This window comes from Micropterus dolomieu, linkage group LG07 (genome assembly GCF_021292245.1).
Source record: "Micropterus dolomieu isolate WLL.071019.BEF.003 ecotype Adirondacks linkage group LG07, ASM2129224v1, whole genome shotgun sequence".
In the NCBI taxonomy this organism is placed as follows: domain Eukaryota; kingdom Metazoa; phylum Chordata; class Actinopteri; order Centrarchiformes; family Centrarchidae; genus Micropterus; species Micropterus dolomieu.
In genome coordinates this window covers 13253416-13275905 of record NC_060156.1, presented here as the reverse complement: position 1 = coordinate 13275905, position 22490 = coordinate 13253416, and the positions used below count along the sequence as shown (strand labels likewise).

General features: G+C 37.5%; 3 protein-coding genes across 5 annotated transcripts in view; 1 reads left to right on the top strand and 2 right to left on the bottom strand.

The window, feature by feature from the left end:
* The window catches only part of ubr3 (ubiquitin protein ligase E3 component n-recognin 3), a 66729-nt gene extending 53864 nt beyond the window's left edge, over positions 1-12865 (bottom strand). The window contains exons 1-19 of one of the 2 annotated variants that reach the window (XM_046054381.1): positions 12248-12865; positions 11124-11305; positions 10703-10855; positions 10092-10247; positions 9202-9242; positions 8785-8851; positions 8575-8705; positions 7154-7382; positions 6279-6458; positions 5156-5289; positions 4914-5000; positions 4767-4832; positions 4590-4679; positions 4351-4479; positions 4180-4232; positions 3957-4090; positions 2968-3053; positions 2727-2868; positions 1623-1719 (exon numbers count right to left, since the gene is read on the bottom strand). In XM_046054381.1, the coding sequence (XP_045910337.1) occupies positions 1623-1719; positions 2727-2868; positions 2968-3053; positions 3957-4090; positions 4180-4232; positions 4351-4479; positions 4590-4679; positions 4767-4832; positions 4914-5000; positions 5156-5289; positions 6279-6458; positions 7154-7382; positions 8575-8705; positions 8785-8851; positions 9202-9242; positions 10092-10247; positions 10703-10855; positions 11124-11305; positions 12248-12681 (2591 nt within the window). In that variant the 5' untranslated portion in view covers positions 12682-12865. The remainder of the gene's footprint in view (positions 1-1622; positions 1720-2726; positions 2869-2967; positions 3054-3956; positions 4091-4179; positions 4233-4350; positions 4480-4589; positions 4680-4766; positions 4833-4913; positions 5001-5155; positions 5290-6278; positions 6459-7153; positions 7383-8574; positions 8706-8784; positions 8852-9201; positions 9243-10091; positions 10248-10702; positions 10856-11123; positions 11306-12247) is intronic. The other variant, XM_046054382.1, reaches the window with a different exon arrangement.
* A 215-nt stretch (positions 12866-13080) lies between these two features.
* Positions 13081-16207, top strand: mettl5 (methyltransferase 5, N6-adenosine). 2 transcript variants are annotated; one of them, XM_046054386.1, is made up of 7 exons: positions 13081-13565; positions 13642-13756; positions 13872-14056; positions 15214-15296; positions 15508-15555; positions 15628-15677; positions 16094-16207. In XM_046054386.1, exons 1-6 carry the CDS (start codon positions 13466-13468, stop codon positions 15631-15633), a joined length of 537 nt encoding a protein of 178 aa, XP_045910342.1. In that variant the 5' UTR covers positions 13081-13465; the 3' UTR covers positions 15634-15677; positions 16094-16207. The 2 variants fall into 2 exon arrangements, with proteins under 2 accessions (XP_045910342.1, XP_045910341.1); XM_046054385.1 differs by having other exon boundaries at positions 13084-13565; positions 15508-15559.
* ssb (small RNA binding exonuclease protection factor La) lies at positions 15768-21457 on the bottom strand. Its single transcript, XM_046054384.1, has 12 exons — positions 21300-21457; positions 19881-19944; positions 19691-19794; positions 18170-18344; positions 17712-17819; positions 17502-17605; positions 17309-17380; positions 17171-17213; positions 16940-17080; positions 16666-16852; positions 16411-16533; positions 15768-16315 (listed from the first exon to the last, which is right to left on the bottom strand). Exons 2-12 carry the CDS (start codon positions 19935-19937, stop codon positions 16230-16232), a joined length of 1200 nt encoding a protein of 399 aa, XP_045910340.1. The 5' UTR covers positions 19938-19944; positions 21300-21457; the 3' UTR covers positions 15768-16229.
* Between the last annotated feature and the right edge of the window lie 1033 nt (positions 21458-22490).

The following is a 22490-nucleotide window of genomic DNA, read 5'->3' as shown; positions in this document are numbered from 1 at the left end:
TATTGCACGGAAACAGCAGCAAGCATGCAGCGGTCTGTTCTAACAGCTGATAGAGCTATGCTAAATACTGGGTCCGAAGTTGTTGTTTTAAGTTTTCCTAAGTCAGGAAGTTTCTGCATGGAGCCAAAGTCAGTCTCCTCCTCTCTAAAACAAGTGGAACAGCTGACTACAGCAGGTAATAAAGCTCATTAAGAGTCACGCTCCTCTGATGATCAGGTGGATACAGACATGAGTGCTGCCAGCTATTTTGCAGCTTTTGTCGGCTGGAGATGTTTTAATAACCTTCCAAACTGTCGCGATTTTATGTTTGTGTTTCTTTCTCTGTGCTGGAGTTATTTTATGAACTTGATGGCTTTATCCAGTTTGTTACTAAATTTGTAACAAAGTATCTTTATTATAGCCTACTTCCACACAATAAAGCTGTTTTTAATGATCAAGCATAGCCTATTGATATTCATTATATTCCAATCAAATCTGATGTTCATTTAGAAATTTTGCTCATGGTGACGTTACTAAATAGACCTAATGATGCCTGTCTGTCGCTTTGTATGGTGTACGTCAGTAATAACATTCGTCACCTGGTTAATATGCCTGATCTTTGCAGGTTTTTAGACCACAGTGGAAACGCACACAACAATGGGTTGAAGGAACCTTTTAGTTCCTTGAAAAGAGATCCGAGGACTAAAAAGTCCCCGGTACTTTTGGGCGAAATGCGGCTTTAATAGTTTGATGAGGTGACATCTTACATTGTTCAGAGTCATTCACCGCACAAGGAGGTTTTAGTCTATGCAACAGAAGAGCCGATGGGCAGCACATTCGCTCACTCTATTAGTGATGATTTTTTTGTTATATAAAGCCAGGGCACCCTGACAGGCAATCCATCATATTCAAACAGTGTGAATGAGCAACATGAGGCTGTATCAGACTATGAAGGTGGCAATGGCAGCTTCAATATGTTTCAAGGAGAAATATGCCTCAGTTTCAATCTGGTTTAAACTACCAAAACTAGCCTAGAAGTATAGTGTGTGTGTGTGTGTGAGAAGTACAATGGGTCAGTTTATCAGTGATCTAGCCATACTTTCAATTACAGCTTTATCAAAAAAGGCATAAAATCCAAGTGTAAACAGTTTATCTTGCCAACTACTATTTCTAAACACAAAAGCTTTCAGTGAGGGAGCTATTTTTTATAATTAGCATCTTCACACATTCCAGCGACATTCAAGAAAATTACAGGTTTGGTTTGGGAGATGTCCGTAGCACAAAACAACAAAGAAAGATTTCCTAATTTCTTTTACAATTTAGACTGAAATATAGATTTTTCTGGACAGCTATGTAATTGGAACCAAGTTGAGCGCCCGGTAGACCTAACCTCTCTTATCATTTCCCTTCATGAGCAAGTGAGAGAGGTGACCCTACGACACTGAACAGAGCATGATGGTCGGTTTTGTCAGGTATGACTGAACATGAATACTCCCAAAAGGACAGGTACTGTCAAGCAAAACACAAGACCAATATGTGAAATAAAATGATAGAAATGTTTTAATGAAAATAACTGTTAATTAAATACCTAAATGATATAAACAAATTTACTGGAGGAAATGAAGGCAACACTGTTAACTTACAACGCTGAGTATCTGTCCATTGCTGACTGGACGTCACGCCGATAGACTGTTCTTAGAACGACCATGATGGGGTCAAACTCCTTTTCCCACACCTCGGCTAGATAAGAAAAGGGACAGAAATGTTTTGTAACCTCTGGTACAAAGTGACATTGACTCACTTTCATCCTGTTTTCACCTTCTCTATTTAGGTGGTGTAAGCCTGCCCCCAAGTGGTCAGCAGAGGACTAATGACAGTTCTAATGCTCAAGACTTTCAGCTTATTCAGGTATCGAACTCATAATTTTTGCTCATTTCTACCCACAAATTAGAACAGAGTGGTCTGATATACATTACATTAAATGTATTCTCTCTGTGGGTTGTGAAAGCTATCAATTACACAGGAAGGCATTGAGCATTTCATAATGTGCCATACTATGCCAATACAACAAACCTAATATGAGCAATACACCAAGGACTACTTTAGAATAACGATTATGATCTGTGGAAAATGTTGTATACACTAGGATATAAAAACACATTGCTCTTCTTACTGGAGAGCAATGTCAACTTTTGTACACAAACATTTAATTATTCCTAGGCACAAACTTTTGTTGGATTCATCAATTATTTGTGGTAGATTTTAGGCCACGAATGAGTAAATAAAATACTACAGATGTTTGGAAAATAAATGTTTTATGTTCAAGCACACAGACATAAAGTTAACGGCATTTTTATGTTTTTAATTCAAGCAGAAACAGCCCACTCACGTACCAATTGTCTTTTAATTATTATTTGCAGACATAATTTGAAATGCTCAATTCGCTACACACAGTAGTCCTTGCTACTGCTACCACTGCTGTTGGACTGTAGAGGGCAGCAGTCAGACATGTGCCCACTGTGAGCATGCCTCAACCAACTGCAAGGCATTCAGCATCTCTTTAAACTTTGTCCGAGTCCTGTGGCCCTAATAACTAGTATTAACAACTGACCGCCAACACATTGTTTTGGTTTTTAAGTTTAAACCAAATAACCCCCCCACTGCACTTTTCAAAAAACGTTAACAGGTTATTTGTTACAATGGTCCGTATGTAATTCATTTCTTCTGTTTCACCACAAACGTCCTACCTTTAGGTGTGTACATGCCCTGCTGCATGGAGCCTCCGGGCTCAAACACCGGTGCTTTGAAGTCAGCCACAGCAGAGAGCATCTCCTCAAAGCTACAACTCCCTGGTACAATGCCACTCTTTGGGTTTGGATTCTCAGGAATCTAGAAAAACACTCTTAAGGAAAAAGACTGTCGTAGATGAATGAATATATTTGCTTATTAACTTTTACTATGTACAACGTATATAGTAATGAAGGATACAAGGTCTAACAGCGCGCTGTGTGTACGGTCATTCATACACAACTGTGAGACCATCTCAGCCCGAAGGATCTCGTCATCTGTCATCCCTGTTAGTGAGAGTGAGAAGTTGAACGTAAATAATAATAATAATAATAATAATAATAATAATAATCCTTATTTGTAGAGCACTTTTCAAAAACAAGTTACAAAGTGATTTAACAAGTGTAAAGAATAATACAAAAAGAAAAAGTAAAGACAAGCCGGCAAAGATTATAGCCCTACATTAAATACCAATTAGCAGAGGTATAGTGTTTTGTGTAATATCCATGGAGGGGAGTGTCAGTGTGTGGAACTGTAGCGGCAGGAATTTTGGACAGGATTCAGAGAGCCTGTTCATCTCCATCATGAACAAAAAAAATAATAATAAATAACTAAATACTATAATAATAAATCCTTTATCACTTTAAAGGTGTGTAAATGTAATTCAGCCATCTACGACATGTCAAAATGTCTTCTGTTAAAAAAGCCTATGATAATATGTGCTTTACAGTTTAACTGGAAGATTCCAACGACCATCACAATCGCCTTTTGTGTACATAGAGAAAGTCTTAGATATTTGAGTTCAGCCAATGAGGAATGGGGCAAAACCAAAAGTGTTGCGTTTTATAATTTTGTTCTGTGTAGTTAACTCGCTAGTGGTAGTGACGTGATCAGCGGGGCAGTGTATCAAGAGGGAGACTCACCACTCAATTTGTCTTTTTACAAACAGCACAAAGACACAGTCCTCTATCTTCTCAAACATAATTATCTGGAGTGGCGTTTCTTTCACTGGCTGATTGTAAATAGTACAAGAATCTGTACACTAATGTGTATCAACACCTCAGACAGCATTATTAGCTTTATGGAATAAATTTACTGTAGGAATATTTTCTTATATTGTAAGCTATTTTTTTTATTTTTTTTTTTATTACTCCTTGTAAACTGTGTTCATCCTCTGTTGTACCACTTACCCAAATGAGTGCGAAGGCTCGTCAATATTACCAGGAAGGTCAGTGCTCCTTCAAGCATCGGTCGCTCCTGCTCAGAGTCTAACACAGCGTTCTGATGCTGAGATGCCATGGTCAACAGGTCAACCACTTTGAACCTGTGTAAGAGGAGACAGTGCATAAAATGCTAATAATCTGTGTTTAATTAAAATGTATATGAAAGCTTATATAGGAGTTAAGAGCTCACCTCTCAAAAACACTTGAGATAAAGTAGTCAGGATCTAGTCTTGATGCACAAACCTGTAAAATTAATGAATATACAAAGAAATTCAAAATAAATAGAAACAAAGTAAGGATTATCCTTAAAACACCTACAGTAAATGCCAGTGAGCACTGTCTCTAATACAGCAATTCAAACCTGGAGCAGATAGATGTCTGGGTCAATCATGGAGTTGCAGAAGTGTGACTGCACGTAGGTCATAGCCTGTCCCTTTATCTGGAGACCATTCCTGACCCACATGTTGCTGTGGATCTCTGACAGGCATGCCTGCAGCCATACATTGCAATGTTTTGGTTAACATGTGGCTACATGTGACCTGGTGGAGATGTATACATAAATACAAACCACACATTTCTTATAGGCCTCTAGTGTAATACCTGGATCTGGAGTGGATGCACCATGATCTTCATCAGCATCTCTTGGTCAGGCAGGAGGCTGTCCAGGTCCAGGCCTTGGCACTTTACAGCCTGAAAATTTTAAACCAAACAATTAACTTTAAAAACACATACAAATGTGCTACATCATGTCTTAAAAGATGAGATTCTTTGACACACCTTACTGAGGAACATGGCATAGTAGCGGTGCAGTGGCAGATGAAATGTCACTTGATTTGGAGCAGGCTGTAAGAGATACGAGAGCCATGAGAAACAGGGGAAGAGAAAGCTTGCTTGTAAATTCAGTGGTTTTGCTTTTAAATTTACCTCATCAACGAAGCCAATGGCATCAAACCAGATCTGCAGGGTCTCTAAGCAGTAGCGTACCACAGTTTTAGTATATTCCTGTGTCTCCTGTTAACAGGCAAATTAAAATATTAAAAGTCATATAGGGTTATACAGTTCATGCATGCGGCATAGGATACCCAAGACGCATGTTCCATTAATCGTTCAAGATCACCACAAATGCACACAGGAGACGTTTGTGAGGGCAGTCTGACAGGGCTTACTTTGACTTTGCAGTGTGTTAGGAGACCCCACATTGGTTGTGCACAGGCCTCGAGCTCTGCTGCAAACGCTGCATAGTACGTCTGGGACTCAAATTCCACATGTTCATTCAACTCCCGCTTATTCAGGTTCATGCCTATGATGTCAGGAAATGGTTTAAAGGGTTAGACAGTCACCACATGTTCCATGGCTTTTTGATGCTCATATAAGCAATCAAACAATAAATTATAAAGAGCAGACCTTGTGTTTTGAAAATTCAGTGTAAACCTCTTTACCCCTAAATATATTTTTGTACACCAGAATTTAAAGAGCAATGCAGCAGACATGCATACAATGTAATAGTGACACTGTGCACATAACGCCAGCAAGAGGATACTCAAGCCCACTGCAAGGGTGAGTGTTATTTTTAGGGTCGTGGTGGAGCACACATGGCAAGTGAGCAGCACTAAGCATAATTCTAATTCAGCGACAAAGAGTCATACACCCCACAACTCACGTTTTTCTACGAGGCTTATTAGTAGAAGACAGATGAGGTCTGCCTCTGACTAACTAAGCATAGTATTGCTATATAAAGGTCTAAATGAAAAGCACAAGCAGGAGCAATCCTTTTAATCAAGCATTGTGTTTGACCTCATGGAGTCACAAATGAGTGCAGCATTATCGTGGCACTACACTGCCATACTTGAATAAAGGGGTACAAGAAAGCAAGCATTAATCAATGACAAACAAACAACAGGGTAAATAATATGCATGCCCAAAGGATGCTATGGGATCCAAAAGCAACACCTGTTTCATGAGTATTTGTCACAGCTCTGTCCAGGGACAGGGGTTGCAAATTAGTTTCAGCTAGGAACCCAATGTGCAACACATTTGTCCAAGTTATTGTAAACTGTTACAATGCGTCTCTTGTGCATTGTCTCTGACAAATAAACAGTAATTATTATTTTATTTTATCAAAAAGGTAAATTATTGAAAAATCTGAACCCCAACCTCTGCCTCAATCAGTGTGTAGATATGTAAATGGGAGGCACAGTGAAGTACTTTGTTATGCTCAGGTAAAATAATTTTAAACAGCACAGTACATGTGCAGGTGATTTACCATTTACCTGTGAAGCTATGACTTACCTTGGAAAAATGACACAAAGCTCATCCATAGCATCAACAATGAATGGTCCTCTAGGAACTTTTTCGCTACACTTTGGTGTGAGAGGATGTTAATAAAGTCACTAACTAATGGCCAGTAGGTATTGTTCTTTAACAGAGCCTCACTGCAGTTCACCACAACATGGCGACTGTTCTCTTCATCTAAAAAAGGAAAAAACATGACACAAAGAAACACATGGACATAAAGTTGATGGCATTTTGTCTCACTCTGTATTTAGTTACTCAAACAAAACACATCAGAACAGAAAATGTCGAGAAAGACAACACAAGAGAATTCAAGCTTATTTCACTCAGAGCCTGCCCAATGAGAAGGGCCAGAGGGATGAAACATCTGTGCATGTTTTTCCTGCACGAAGAATGATTAAAAATACAAAGCGAAATTAACAGCTGTATATTGCTCTTTTGAAAGCACTCCAGTTTTTCCTTCTTAAAACATTTCACAGCCTTCACATACCCATTTCTGTACTACTAAAATTGAGACAGTGCCTCCTGGTATGACGTAACCATGACACTGGATCTTTCGAGTAGGTGTATACAATTTGACATTTTGAGTTATGACTTTAAAGCTTAATCTTTGAACCTGAACTTCAGTTTGGTAGAGCATCAGTATCACCTTACATACTGCCAAAGAAGTTAATGATCAGCCAGCGATATTAATACCCTTACATAAAAAAGGGTACAGAACCCTTCTAAAAAAACCTAGTCACAAAACCTTCTGCTGTTCACATGTGGTAGGGGGATCCAAACTGAGTATCACTTCAGACAACTTTACAGAAACTATTTGAGGTGTGATGAGTTGTGTTAAATTAAAATAATTAGAAATCCGACACACTTACCCTGAAGTTCACTTTTAATAAGGCAACTCTCCATCATGTAGAGGAGGACAGTGACCATGATGTCCAGCAGCTGACACTCCTCTGTCACGTGACGAGCCAGCTCCTCATTGCTGAACAGCTGCACACTAATATGTACAATGCGGTTGGACATGGTATCTGACTCGTGGCTTTTCATCAGTGTTTTCATGATGAATGCATAATGCTGAACAAATGTTTTCGTAAAAGTGATCTGCCAGACAGGAAGAGAAAAGCACCATAACACAATTGAGGCTTACTGTTAAGATGCTGTCGCTTTTAAGGAGGATTCCATTTGCTTTCAAAACTCGGCAAAGAGTCTGTGCCATGACAAAGAAATGACATTAAAACAAAAGACCAGACATGCATCTAAAATAGGGCTGGACGATATGGCCAAAAATGTTATCACGATAAAAAGTTTCATATCTTTGAATATCCATGATTATTACGACAAGTATCAAATCATTATTTCTTTCGAGTTTAAACTTCACTTCAGTATTTTCATGTCAGGAATATAGTTTATTTTACCTGTTCCATTTGTTTTCCAATGAGATACTGATTTTATAAAGTGACTTTGCTGCTGTAAACTTTACTTTTGTTGCTGCTCTGAAAACAGTTAGTTATTTAAATTTGATTACTGTTCTGAATTTATTCTTTTTTAAATAACATTTAAGGAAATTATTTAGTAATGAAAAAAAACAAGAGTACAGATAAAGAACCGAACAAATAAATTCAATACAATGAATAAATGTATCTCTAAAATCCTAACAATATAAAATAAATACAATAGGAGTGGCAGCAGGTAAAGACAAGGTTTATGATAATTTATCACTCATAGTTAACAAGTCCATATCTGGGATGGATCTCTAATTCATTTAATTTCCTATTTATAAAGATTAAACATGATAATGAACTAAATCTTGTTATTTTTAACAAAGTTTTGTGTTGGAGTTTCTGTTATTCTACATTTTGACACCAAGATTAAAAATTTTACAGCAAATGTATATTGGTTCCAAATATCGGTCATCGGTCTAATTGGTTACTAATAATCAAAATCGGGATTGGCCCGAAAAAAAACATATCATTTTTTTTTTTTTTTTTTTTTTTTTTAAAATGGTATACACTTGATTCCAAACAGTTGATCACTTCAGAAATCTGAGGTAGAAAATTCAAAACAATAATGACAAAATGAGTAAAATCACATAAAAGCTTTTTTCAGTCCTTTTTCCTCAACAAAATAAAAATTATATAAAAAAAAATTAAGCCCTAATTCGTGTATGATTCAAGTGAATAAAATCAAACATTTATTGAATATTTATTGAAGATTTGTTATATTGTTATTTAAAATATTATATTGGGATAATTATTGTCCAACCCTAATCTAAAAGTGAGAGTATTCTGTATACCTTGTAATCTTGATCTGGCAACATGTTTAGTAAGAAGGTGACCATCTTCTGAGGAAACTCATATTTTATCGTCCAAAACAGCAACTCCTCCAGAAAGCACTTATGCTTCAGAGATTCAATAATACACGGGTCTGAGGACAGAAAAGGCACATAATAAGATGGGTGGTTCATGTAACATAAACCCATGCATTGCCTTTTCTTTACATTTACCTTTGGTACTGCTGCTCAGCTTAACCCTCTTCCTCTGCCCAACAGACTGCCCAGCATCTTGGTCCTCCTGAGAGAAAAAAAAACAACACAAATTTCAGGTCGACAAAATGTTTACCAGTGACTGTAGTCAAACGATTAAGCTGAAATGTTGAGTGAAAAAAAATCCCTAACCATTTTGTTAATTGATTAATCATGTAATTATAGATAAGAATCAAGTAAAAAATCCCTAAAATAAACAGATTTTCTCTGGATTTTTGGATGATTTAAAGACATTTATGTAGGCCCTGGTCACTAGTGATGTTTCTTTAACATTTACTAGACAAAATTAATATATTAATTAAAAATGGGCCGAGAACTAAACTTAAATTGAAAATAGTTAAAATGTTTATTATGTTGATGTGTGATGCAGGCACATACCTCTTTATTAGACTCATCTGGGCTCCCTGGTGCACTGGATCCTGCAAAAAACATTTAGCCATAAGTAGCCATTAGCAGAATCTTAAGGCACTGGACAAACACAGGCAGATGCCCGAGCTAGTTTGCTTAACCGACTATTTGTCCAAATAGTGGTAGTCAAAATGGTTAAAATAGGATGTGACACAATTTCTAGGTCCTTCAAAGTCATGTATGCAAAGTTCAACTTCTTTAGATATATATACCGAGGTCTGTGCTGTCTGGAGATAAAATTTATGTTTATCTGAACCTTCTGACATCACACCTGAACATTATAGGGCTGCTGTGGCTTGGAGGTTGAGCGAGTCGCCCACTAATCAGAAGTGTGAAAGGCAAGATACTGAACCCAAAATTGGTTCAGAAGGCTCTGCCATCATTGTGAGAGTGTTTGTGAATGATTATTGATGAATAATTTTCTGATCATTGGCACCTTGCATGGTACCCTCTGCCATAAGTATAAATGGGGTGAATGTGACATGTAAAGTGCTCAGTGGTTGGAAGTACCTATACAAGTACAGTCGGTTTACCATATCTAGAATAGATATGATATAAACGGAGTTCAGGTAATTGTGTGTAAAAAGTGAAAACTGTAAGTTCACAGGAATAAAGGTGAAATTTGTACACTTCAAAGTCAATCATTGTATTGCTTTTTTGATTTATTTAGCATTTAGCATAATAGGATTAAGTTCACTCTCTGATTGCTTGCTGCAAAAGAAAAGTCCTAACAATAACTTTCTGTCACCTGCAGGGCTTAGACCACCAGAAAATGCATGCACATGATCATAGTTTTAAAGTCATTCTCAATGAAATAATTAATGAAAATATGCTTCATATAATGTGTATAGTTATCTTACCCAATACGACCATTGCTCCTGCGCCTCCTTCAGCACCAACAGTGACATCAGCAGTAGCACCTTGTGCTTTCTCCTCCACAGGCACCAGACCTGAATTCTTCAAGGCTGACAAATACTTGTCATAGTTCTTTTTAGCATACAAATTCTCCTCTTGGCCTGTAACAAAGACGGAAAAAAGAAAATGCAATAGTTATTGTCATGACAACAACTCAAGATTAAGAAAACTTTAATCACAAGCAAATGTGCAGTATTTGAAGTAAAGGAGATCTGGATTAGGTATTCTGCTACAGAATGCATAGCTTAGATTAAAATGCAGACAAAAATGTTTTCCTCTTTCCATTTCAAAAGTGAAAGTTATACATTTTAGTATATGCATTTCTCTTTTCATTTCAAGTTTTGAAAATGTCCATAGGGTGCTTAAATAAATCAAGCTGAATTTGGCTCTTACTCATGAGAACTATTTGAAAGCATTGGCAGTAGATGACAATAAAGAACAACAGAATTACATCAATAAATTTATCTAAACCAAGAATGAAACCACTAACATTCTGTGGTAAGGCAGTGCTTAATCTTTATCAGCCTTTATTGGAAACTCTAGTGTAGATATTTACCCATGCTCAACTCCTTGAATGTTTGCTGATTGGTCAAGATTTTTGTCAGTACAGTCCTCATTGCTCCTCCCATTTTCGTGAGCTCCTCCAGGAAGGAGATCTGAGGGTCCAGCTGCTGCAGGACTTTCTGTAGATCTCTCTCGCTTGAGGTGTCTGGTAAAGCAAGATAAGAGATACAAGCTATCATACTCAGTGAAGTGTGAATGTAATTTTGGATGTAAACAGTTGTATAACACCGGTTTGCAAAGCAGATCCTGTTATAATTTGATATGCAACAGGAGACCCACATCAAATATACAATGTCAAAATCAAAGTAAATGGGAGAATATGGAATGCTCTTGATATGTGGGTTCTGAAGGACACAGCCACATTTAAAGAATGTTTCAACTTTTGTTTAAGTGGGTCAACTATATTATCTCACATCTTTGTAAAGTGAAGACGTGGTTGTCGGGAGTGTTTTCACCTGGCTCAATATAGCCATCTCTCAGATACTGTATGATGCACAGGATAAAGCGAGGAAGAACCATCTCGGACATCAAGAGAAGGTCTCGAGGTATTGATGGGATATTCTCCCCTGTTCTCAACCGATGCCGTCTGCAAAACCTGTCAGGAAGAAAGAAAAACTAATGTTTATGTTGGAGGTTGCACCTTAGGGGATACCAGAAACTGAGTGCAATTTGGGAAGAAAGCTTTATAATGGTCCTGCCAAATTGAAAGGTTGTGTTTAAGTATAGTTTCATTGTTAATTTTTGTTTGCTTCTATTGATATAATACTTGTGATTGCATCAAGATTAAAAGCTAAACATTAGGGTGGGTTGAGGTTACAGATAGTTGGGATTTTGTGAGATTTGTTTTATCTCTGTCCATACACACAGTGTGAATAGAAACGCACAAACTACTAGTCACTATAAAACTGCTCATATTCTCACGTGTGTGTGTTCCCTTAGATGGTCAGATCGGCAGTAAATGCACTCCATATAAAAGCAACAAAACTGTTGAGCAGGCCACTATCGTGCTCTGTGCAGCTAATAAAGTTACTTGACACTGACAAAATCTGATATCACAATATTTTGTTACTCAAGACAAAATCAAAACGTTTTGACTCAGTCATACAATAACTATCACTTAAGTTAACTGTAATTCAGGCTAAAGCATTTACACTAGTAAAAGATGCAAAGCTTACTAATGATAATCTAGCTCCCTTGCTATATCTAAGCAGTCATATTGATAAAACATAAATACATAAAAAACCTCCAGCTACGGCTGCTGGTATGAGAATTGTTGTTATGGTTAGCAGGGCTGGCTAATCCTCTGAGCAGAACTGCTTGCTTCCTATTAATAAATGACAGGAGCATTGCAATATTCAAAACAGTTTATTACTGTCAGTTATTCGTAAGCATATCTTATTAGAATTACTGGAAGCTGAAACCAACTACGCAGATCAGAAAAATTGCGTTAACTTCCCACCAAGACCTGTCAAAACAAGACTGGATAACCCGTAAGTTAGCATAGCCAGCTTAGCTAGAGCAGCTAGCTTGGACTTACCCACTCTCTCGCATGACATTACTGTCTCCACAGTCACAGGCCCCACCAGCCTGGCTCCGGAACATGTTGAAATCATGGCCCGTGTGGTCTCCGTTATTAAAACACTCAGCACACAGTGACATGCACGGGGAGATGCCACAGGTCCGGCATCGATATGCCACGAAATTAGCCGTCCAGACCAAGCCGCACAGAGTCGCGTTGTCATAGGACCGGACCGTTTTGCAGAACTCCTCGAAACCTTCGCCTCCTGCAATTAGACATTTACACCAGTCAAGAGCCTCCGTGTCCGCCGCTGATATTTCAGGATTCAGTACAGCGTCGAGCAGCTCCTGTAGTTGTCGGACCCCGGAGCTATTGTCAGTCCGATTTAAGTCTGCCTTCAAGTGGGTGGCAGTGGCTTTCTTGTCCCGGCGCAGCAGCGACGCCGCCATCATGCACTCTGGCTTGTTGTCCACAAATTTATTTTTGTTGTCTTGTTTCCATGTTCTCGTTCTTTCTCGCGATACGACCCGTTACGTCGTTTGTCGGCTGACGGATTTGCTAATGTAATTTACACCCAGTGTGCAGTGAAAATCTAATTTAAGTATTTAATCCAATTATGCCTTGTGTAAGTATTTGATATGGCAGCTCAAGTTATACCGTTTACTTCTGTTTTGTTTTCTTGTTTCTAGGTAACGAAACTGACCCTCTATCATAAGACTGATAAAGATAAAACTTTTTTTTCTTTGCAACACCCAGCCGTGCAGAGGACCATAGCACAAATGTTTATAACATTTAGTAGGTCAATTATCAATTAAATTATCGAATTAAATAATCTCATTTGTTACACTTTATTTCTTGTTGTACATAACCTTAATATCCCTTTTATTAATTATGGTACATTAGAATTTAAACTTATTAATTTTACTTAGCTTTTTATTTATTTTGGCAGCCACGTTATCAGCTATATTGTAAGTCATATTCTAAGATGCCTGTTTGAAACTTTGCACACAATAAATGCATTTAATGAAACAAAAAAAATGGAGGGAAGAACTACTCTCACGCGTCCCTGGGTCGAAGTCGGACTGTTGTGGTTGATGCGCTCCCTCTTGCGGAAGTCGTCTACAGCCAAGATCAAAAATATACACTCACAGCGAGTTTAGGTAAAGAATATATTGAAAATACGTATCGGAGTTGTAGCACAGCGGACACAGGTCTGGGGCATCACAATCAGTAGTGATGAAACTAAAAGAGTTAGAGAGTTGTTTACAGCAAGTGGACACATTTGAAGAGCCAAAGATCCTTCTTGAGCAGTATCCAACCAGTCCTCATATTGCAGGTAAGGTGAGAATGTGTGGCCGTAGGAGAGTTGGTTGATTTGATGATAGTTCTCATTAACTTTTTGTCCCCTGCAGCACGCATGCTTTATACCATCCAAAGCACGTTTGATGACATTGAGGGTAAACTAGTGGCTGATCTGGGATGTGGCTGTGGTGTCCTCAGTATTGGGGCTGCGGTGCTTGATGCAGGGTGAGAGCATCTGACCATCTTAATTACATTGCTTTCAATTACGTCAATGCATTTCGGATAACAGTCGTACTTTTAAATCGGCTTCATTCCTCATGCCCTTCTCTCTCCTCTTCAGTTTGTGCGTTGGCTTCGACATTGACAACGACGCACTGGACATATTCAGGAGAAATGCAGAGGAATTTGAGATTTCTAACGTGGATCTGGTTCAGTGTGACCTGTGCTCGTGGGGGGCAGAGGCATATGCCAAGAAGTTTGACACTGTAATAATGAATCCACCATTTGGGACAAAACACAACCAAGGTGAGTACACAGTTTAAAGGGCCACTTCAGTGATATAGTTTCGTGATAATACTAAGTTGGGAGACTTACAAAAGATAGATCTATAAAAAATAATCCAACAGAGGCCAGGATTTCTTGGCTTTCAATCCTGTTGTATGGGTCAAGATACAAACACACTGGATCCTACAATCCCCATAATGCACCCAATAGCATCTGTGTGATAAATACTGTGCATTCATGGGAATAATTAGAAATGATTTCCCAACTGTGAAAATTTATGTGAACACCCCCCTGAAGTCGCAATGGTGAGTTGTAGATATACTTGTACAAAAATAGTGGACAACATGGTTGATGGTTAGAAACGTTTTAGTAATGCTGCGAAATCAGGTGTTGCATAAACAATTTTTGTTAACATGTCACTTGTTTTATAGTATTAGGTTATAACGGTTAGTTTGCTGTCCATGTAGATTAATTAGGAAAGTTATTTATTATCAGTATTTGCAGTACAAACAATATTTTAGTTAATGTATTGTTGCAGTAGCCTAACAACTGTCAGACAAAAATGACATTGTAATAAAAAGCTTCAAATTGTTTCAGCATACAATTCACGTCAATTAAAAAAATCCACATCATTCAATAACGATAATTATTACAATAAATGTCATCATTTATTTCAAGTTGAAAGGCTGATTTTTGCTCCTGGGTGAAAGGTTTTATGGCCAGAACATGACACTTGCCATACAATGGATCACTTAACAAATCCGAGGTAGAACATTCTTAACAATTATGATAAAATCTTTTTTCAACAAATAGGCATGAGTTAAACTAAGTAAAAATCTTTGAGTTAAAGCACTTTGCATTCAAAACGTGGCACACCATCTGTTAAATTTGGGTTTAAACAATGAACATGTTTTGTTTTGAGGTGTTTTTGTATTTTATAGAAGTCAGATGTCAGCTTGAGTTTCCCTGTCATAATCAAATTGTTGGATTTTGACAAACCATATTTACATCAAAAACAGTCATCATGGCAACATTAGAAAGCTCTCCAAAACTACTAGAAACATTTACAAGTTTTCACAGGCTGAATCTTTGTAACATACATACTTATCTTATTGTCAGAGTACCCCTTTACCTGACTGCAGTTTGTCCAGTTACATAGTTTTTATTCTTCATTAAAGGCATGGACATGAAGTTCCTACAGGCCGCTTTAACAATGGCAAAGACAGCCGTGTATTCACTTCATAAAACATCAACACGAGAGGTAAGCTCAGTATCCATACCAGTCACATATACAGCACTGTGGTATTAAACAGAGGTTTGAACAAATGATCTCATTTGGACATAATAGTAAAATCTGTAATTATAACATTTCTTTAAATGAAACGGGTCAAATCTTAAGTACTTATTTTGAATTGTTAGTGTCTGCATCTCTAGTTTGAAGACTTGATCTGCAATTCCTCATCTGATTACAGCATATACAAAAGAAGGCTAATGACTGGGGAGTGAAGATGGAAGTAATAGCAGGTGACGATGATACAGTACATCTTCTGTACAAGTAAAATATTCAAATATTGACAGTGTACTCTTTACAGAACTAAGGTACGACTTGCCAGCATCTTACAAGTTCCACAAAAAGAAGTCGGTAAGCCATTATACTCACACCACAGTCTCTGGGAATACATGTTTTGCTGCACATTAATAAGCTGTAATTGACAACACAATCAAACAGATCTTTAATTTTTATAAATGTTTTATTTGCTATTCACATATACAAACTTAAAAATTTCGCAGAGCAGATGTTTTCAGTCTGTGTAGGAAATCTACATGAGGGGGGGGAAAAAAACAAAACAAATGGCAGGCAGATTCTGGATGTCACACAGGTCTTACAAAACCAACTAATTGTTGGTGAAATTAAATTACTGTCAAAAGAGCAGAATTATGTAGAATGATAAAATCAAAGATCTTAAGACAAACGTAGGTACACAATGTGAGAGGCACAATATTACAGGGACTTAAAAAGCTGAAAACTGACACCAAGCTTTGTAAATTCTTCTCTAGGTTGACATCCAGGTGGACTTCATAAGATTCTCCAAGGCGTGACGCTTTCACTGGAATGGATTTAAGTTGCCTCTGTATTTTCACTGTTTATAATAAATGTTTTCAAAAAAGAAATATTCTGGGCGTGACCTTGTAACTAAGATCCGTTTTCAGTTTTGGCAACCTTTGCTGCAGGACTTTCAGCGTCTTCTAGTTCTCTCTTTGGGGCTGGGGCTGCGGGTGCTGGAGGGAAAGCACACAGTAGATTCAATATGATCAATCCATCAAAGCAAACCAACAAACCACATTTTGACTGCTATGAAAGATGCTGAACTTACCATCGTCGTCATCATCACTATCAAATTTCGTCTTTTTGCCCTTGTACTGAGTTCTGCCTTGGTCTCTGCCACCTCTTCCCCTTCGGCCTCCTCTTCCTCTGCCACCTGATCTTCCTCTGCCGCCTTTTAAGACAGATAAAATTTATCAGCACTAAATCACAAATACAGTAACTTAATCACTGATAATATTAAAATAGTTTATTGAAGATTTACAAATCCTTTTAGATCCACTGCTTGTTTGACAATATTATTTACCTCTGCTTTTGGATCTGCTGTACGATTCTTGTTGAGCTTCGATTATCTTCTTCAGTTCCTCTTTCTCCTCATCCCCTTCAAGCACCTGCCATGTAACACTGTTGTTCTTGATTTTCAATTCCCCTCCCTTTGCTTCTTTGGCCTTATCGAACGCATCCTTTGCGTTCCCATCGAACAGGAGCGTGCCCTTGTCGAAAGTAATACATAATGTTAACTACATTACATCTCTTCTTTACCCCGAGTATTAGACTTAAGTGGTGGAGAGTTTACTTACCTCTTTGGCTCCTCTTGTAAAATCAACCCACTTTATCTTTCCATGGCCAGAGAACAATTCATGGAAGTCCTCTCTTGAAACATCTTCAAGCTCTCCTGAAAACTTCAACAAGCAACCCGTTTGTTCATCCAAAAGCAGACCCTGCAACACAAATGAGAAAGTATTATTACTGTGATGAGACCCCATCCCAGTGAAAAAATGTAAGCTTGTAAGCCTTTAGGGGCATCTTACCATTTCTTTCTCTTCTGCGTGTTTCTGCTGTTGTTCCTTGTCCCTAAATAATATATTTCGGAAGGAAGAGGGTCAGTAATTCTTTCACAAAATGTAAAGTATGTTTTAAGGGCAGAAATGTATTGCTTGTGTACTCACTGTTTAGCTTTTGCTTTATTCTCTGCTTTGTGATGTTTTCTCTCTTCTGCTTTCTTTGCATGGTAGTCTTCTCTGAACACAGAACAGCAATGACATGATTATTGTACACTGTGAAATTCAAAAGTTTGTATGGAAAACACCATTTGTCCACTGTAGATAAATCTTAAATCAGGAAGCAACAAGTACAACTTACCTTGATAACACAAGCATCTCGTTGTCCTTGAATGACTTTATGTCTGAACGTTCTAGGAACTGCTTAGATGACTCTTCTGTGTCAAAACAGATAAACACTGATCCCTGTAATATTAAAATTGAAGTTATTAAAAAAAAAAAAAAAAAAAAAAAAAAAACACACACTTCACCCAAATTCACTGGGGAACATGTTATAGTATACTTAATGTACCTTGAACTGCCTTTGCAGGTTTCTCCTCATCTGAATGTTTTCTATGGCACCTTTACCATTCAGCCACTCCTGAATCTCATCAAGGGTAGTTTCGAGAGGAAAACCTTTCTAGATGTGGGAAAACAACAGCAGCAAACAGTGTGTCACAACATGCATAAATACTTGCAGGGGAGACAATACACCTTGTTAATAGTTTTATATAAAAATTATACACTCACTTGTCAGTTTAATAGGTATACATAGCTTAAAGTAATGCAGACTAACAGTTCTACAGTAAATCCTTCATGAAGGTTGTAATGTTCAGTTTTTGTTAACCGTTTTAGAGAAGTGCTGATTTGTGTTATTTTGGTGGCTGCAGTTTAAACTTCTGTTACTCATAGTATCAAAGTTGAATCAACACCTCTTCAAGATGGTTTAAAATATGAATTCTGAAGTTTGCAAGCAATGTAAAAACTTACAATGTACACAGATTTGTGTTTAACAGCGTCTTTGTATTCGTCATTCAGTTCGGGTAAGGGTTTTTCTGGAGACCTCCTGACTTTAGTCTTGTCTTCGCTGAGTTCTAAGAGGCCAGTCTTTGATTTCTGGAGAGCTGCAACGATGACGCTGCATTCTTCAGTTAAAGACTTCAGTCTGGGAAGAGAATACAGACGTTTCAACAAATACTCTGAACTCAAAGATCCTACTGCAGTAAGAGCGTGTGTAAGATACTAAAAAGGTGCATTCTTCACGCCAGTGCAGTATACATAATATAAAGCTGGAGACGCTGCATCGTATCTACAGATGTTGTGTCACCAGAATTGCTCACAGCTGCAGGGTTCAATTTGTAAGGGCAAATGACCCCCCCCCCAACCCAAAAAAATAAAAATCACACAGGCAACTGAATTATAACTGCACTCCTCTTTCGAGTAATTAAGCTTGATATAAAGTAAACGTGCTGACTCACACTGACTTCTGTCTACATAAAACTCCAAGTATACAGACTTCAACCAGTTTGATTTTGCCAAGTTATCAATAGGAGGATATCTGAGACTAACGGCCCTACATGCAAACCTCTTAAATTCCGCAAGAGGTGTGCCTGTTTTGTGTGCACATGCTGTGGCTAAATGTAATCTGGCTGGTATTGAGTGCATTTCAAAAGACAGGGTGAGGGCATGTGCTAATCTTGTCCTGCATGTCACGAGTCATACAATGGGTCCACAAACTGATTAGTCATCACTGTCTTTCTTTTCTTGCTCAGTCACATAACCTTCAGTTTTGCTCTCTTCAAATCAGCTACTAAAAAAAAAAAAAATTCTCCACCTTGCCATTCTTCAGTGAACATTGCTTGATATTTGCCCCCATCTTGTTATTGAAGCTTCAGCATCTGATTCAGGCGTGTTGTTAAAGCAAGTATCCTCATCAGCTGTTAAAACCAACACACTACGACCCATTCCATATGATACAGCCTTTGAGATATTTACAATGATTTGGTTACTGTTGTAGACATAAGACGTGAGATATCACATGTTTTGGTCAGTGACAACCTCTGTAAAATTATTTAAAAACAAATACACCTTTACTACACTAGTCTAGTATACAACTATTATAGGACTCCATGATGGTGTGGAGAGAATAGCAGACATCCACCCAAGCAATGCAATAGCAGCAGTGTGATTGCAGGTAAACACTAACATTACCTACAAGCTCTGATAAATCCAGCCCATGTTATTTGCTGGACTAATCTGCCTCGTATTAAGATCCTCCTGCACATGTATGTCTCAATCATGATCTCAACATGCAAAAGACAGCTACAACCTCTAGATGACAGGAGAGTCTGTCAGATCAATTCATGTCATTCAGCTTTCGTTTATTAATTTGCTGCAACTAAATGTCCGGTGTTAGCAGGTTAACTGGATATCTGTGCTCAAATTTCAGGCATAAAATATGAGTAGCAATTGTTTTACAGCACTTAAAACCCAAAGAGAAGTACAACAAACCTGTTGAATTTAAGCATCGTCTCCAAAGTCACCCAGCCATCATCAAGTTGCAGTTGTTCTTTGAGAAACTTGTCTCTCGGAAGATTGTGATCCCCAAAGTAGTACTAGACGTGGGAGTGAGAAACATTGTTAGCGCTGAATTTAACTGACTTTCACAAAATTCAATTGTTAATTTTAAAATCAGAATTACCTCTATTTGTCGTGCCACTTTAATCTCAAGTGGAGACATCTCTTCATTTTCTGCCATGATTAATCTGTGTAGAAAACAGTAACCCAAACAATTGGGAAAATATGTCTCACAATTACAAAATGATTACTCTTTGATGAATACGATAACGTTCTCTAAATTTAAACATACTAACTATATGTGATTAAACAATTACTATATCTAAAGAAAAAAAACAACAGTTTGCTAATCAAGTAATCATTTCAGTTACATATTAAACAAAAATGCTAAATATTCTCTGGTTCCAGCTTCTCATACGGACGGTTATCGCTGCAAAATGGGAGTATTTTGGGGACAAAATGTGCAATTTGAGGATGCCACCTCGGGACCATTGATTGGAAAATTACAATTATATTAGTTTCCCCTCCTAATACTTTCATATACATGATAAACATAAATGTATCTGCATTAGTTGATTCTATCAATTACTCGGTTTTTGAGCACTGCCCCAATCCTGGCAGGATTCCTTAAGTGTTTGTTGAAGGTTTATTAAAAAATAAGTTAAATATCATTAAAACTGGCCATTCTAGGCTCTCTGGACTATTCAGTCTAACCTCGACATTTGATAAGTTTTTACAGATTGTGCACACAGCAACTTCCATTCCACTAATTCCCTTCACCTTCATTACATTGAGGATATTTGAAAAATGTCTGCAAATTACCAGCAAGGCCAGATACCAAAAAAGGATTGCTTTTTTTTTTTTGCTGAGATTTTAGTGAATCAGCATTTTATAGCAGTTTAGAGATCTGAACTCTACCTTGACATGTGCCGAAACAGCAGCTGCTGGCTGGAGTGAACTGTGTATTATTCTTTAATCCATTTATAATCTGTTGCAGTTTAATAGCTAAGTATAATAAGTACCTAAAACAACAGTAAGCAGCTGCTTGACGTTATCTATCTTGACCCAGTAAATTAAATCTACGAAGCTAGTTTAAGACAAAGTAAATAGGAAACAGTTTTCACGTATCCTGGAGTCATGCTGCTGCTGCTGCCGCTAGCTTGATGGCTAACCTGCTAGCATAGCTTAGCTTACATGCTGCAGCAGTGCACCGGCCACGCTATGTGCCCGTAACCTTAACTTACACCCAAAGCAAAGACACACAGCTTATTGAGTCACACACTGACAGTAACGTTACGTGTTTTATTCAGTGTGACATATAGTTAGCCACAAATCACTGTAGTACGTAACGTTAATGTTAAATTAGTCATTTACACTCAGCCTAACTCCATTCTAGCAAAAGCATACTGTTCAAGTGTGCTAGACGCGGATGTCTCACGTTTTTTACTCTGTTCTTTCGTGAACCTACAGAACATTTGCAAGATAATATAAAAGAAACCACATTTCACATCACCATGAAAAGTTATACTTAACGTTAACGTACGTTGAGTCGCTGTTAGCACCAGATGTAGCTGTTCAAATCAAAAGTCCTCACACTTTTCTGCTCGCACGTTGTTGAACTGCGTGCTACAGAGCCCGCCGAGGACCAAAAAGAGATCGTCTCTCCAGCAGGATCTGCAACAGTGTAGCTGCTGTTATTGGCTGCTACAGTATCGACATGAGATGATCTGTGTGATGAAAGCCTCAGGGTGTCGCTGTGATTCTGTTTAACCACCTATGGTAACCATACATACAACATAATGTTACTCTATTCTAATATAATATAAATTTACTTATAATTAACTCTTTTAATTCTATGTGTGTACCATGAAGGGACTACAAACTAACATTTTGTTGTATAACCATGTGTTGTACAATAATTAAAAGCTACCTTGATGTAACTGCAGGACAGCAGTGAGACAGTGACATGCTGTGATTTATGATTTAGCTATTGTTTAATTTTACCAATACCACAAATATAAGTTATTTGTTCTTATTTCTTGTTCATTTATAATTAAAATGTATTTACTGATACTGCATTTCATTTTACAACCCTTTTGTAATATGATGATGAAATTTACCTTGTACCCGATACCCTGGATATACTGTATTTCATTTTGTTTGTTTTTAGCATGTTTTTATTTTATCTATTTGTGTGTGTGCTTCTTTTCATAGGTTTATAGGTGAAATTGTATATTGTTGATGTTGTTGATGATTGGTGTGCCCTTTAAAAAAAGATGTTGCTGCAGTACTAATGCATCAGCATTTTTGTCAGCCCATTAGATGAAAACAAATTAAACAACAAAATGATCAAACATGAGGTGGCTTTTTGCTGTTTTCACTAATGGAGTGCCATCTTTTTTCTAAACACATTGCAGTTATCTAGACAAAACACCTAACTTAAATTCAGTTCGGAACAAGCATGTATGTTGTCATATATGATTTGTAACATGTTTTATACATTTTAATTATTTTATTCTATATTTTAGTTGTTTTTTTAAAAACTTATTGAGATGTTCTGTTACGATGTTCATACCAATATGTCTTTTGATATTGCCTTGTGTTTCTATTATATATCGTCTTAATGGCTTTTTAAGACAGATATAAAGCATGTTTAAATGCTTTGTCGTTGAAAGTTGCACAAAGTAATGTTCCTTGTCATTACACTACAAGCAATATCAATAAACTCCAAAAC

Excerpts from the sequence above, each read along its gene's own strand:
- mettl5 (XM_046054385.1), top strand. The coding sequence starts at position 13,466 with ATGAAACTAAAAGAGTTAGAGAGTTGTTTACAGCAAGTGGACACATTT. Across the intron at positions 13,566-13,641 it reads AACCAGTCCTCATATTGCAG|CACGCATGCTTTATACCATC; the intron begins GTAAGGTGAGAA and ends TGTCCCCTGCAG. Across the intron at positions 15,560-15,627 it reads GAAGATGGAAGTAATAGCAG|AACTAAGGTACGACTTGCCA; the intron begins GTGACGATGATA and ends TACTCTTTACAG.
- ssb (XM_046054384.1), bottom strand. The coding sequence starts at position 19,937 with ATGGCAGAAAATGAAGAGATGTCTCCACTTGAGATTAAAGTGGCACGA. Across the intron at positions 17,606-17,711 it reads ACCTGCAAAGGCAGTTCAAG|GGATCAGTGTTTATCTGTTT; the intron begins GTACATTAAGTA and ends TTAATATTACAG. Across the intron at positions 17,214-17,308 it reads AATAAAGCAAAAGCTAAACA|GGACAAGGAACAACAGCAGA; the intron begins GTGAGTACACAA and ends TATATTATTTAG.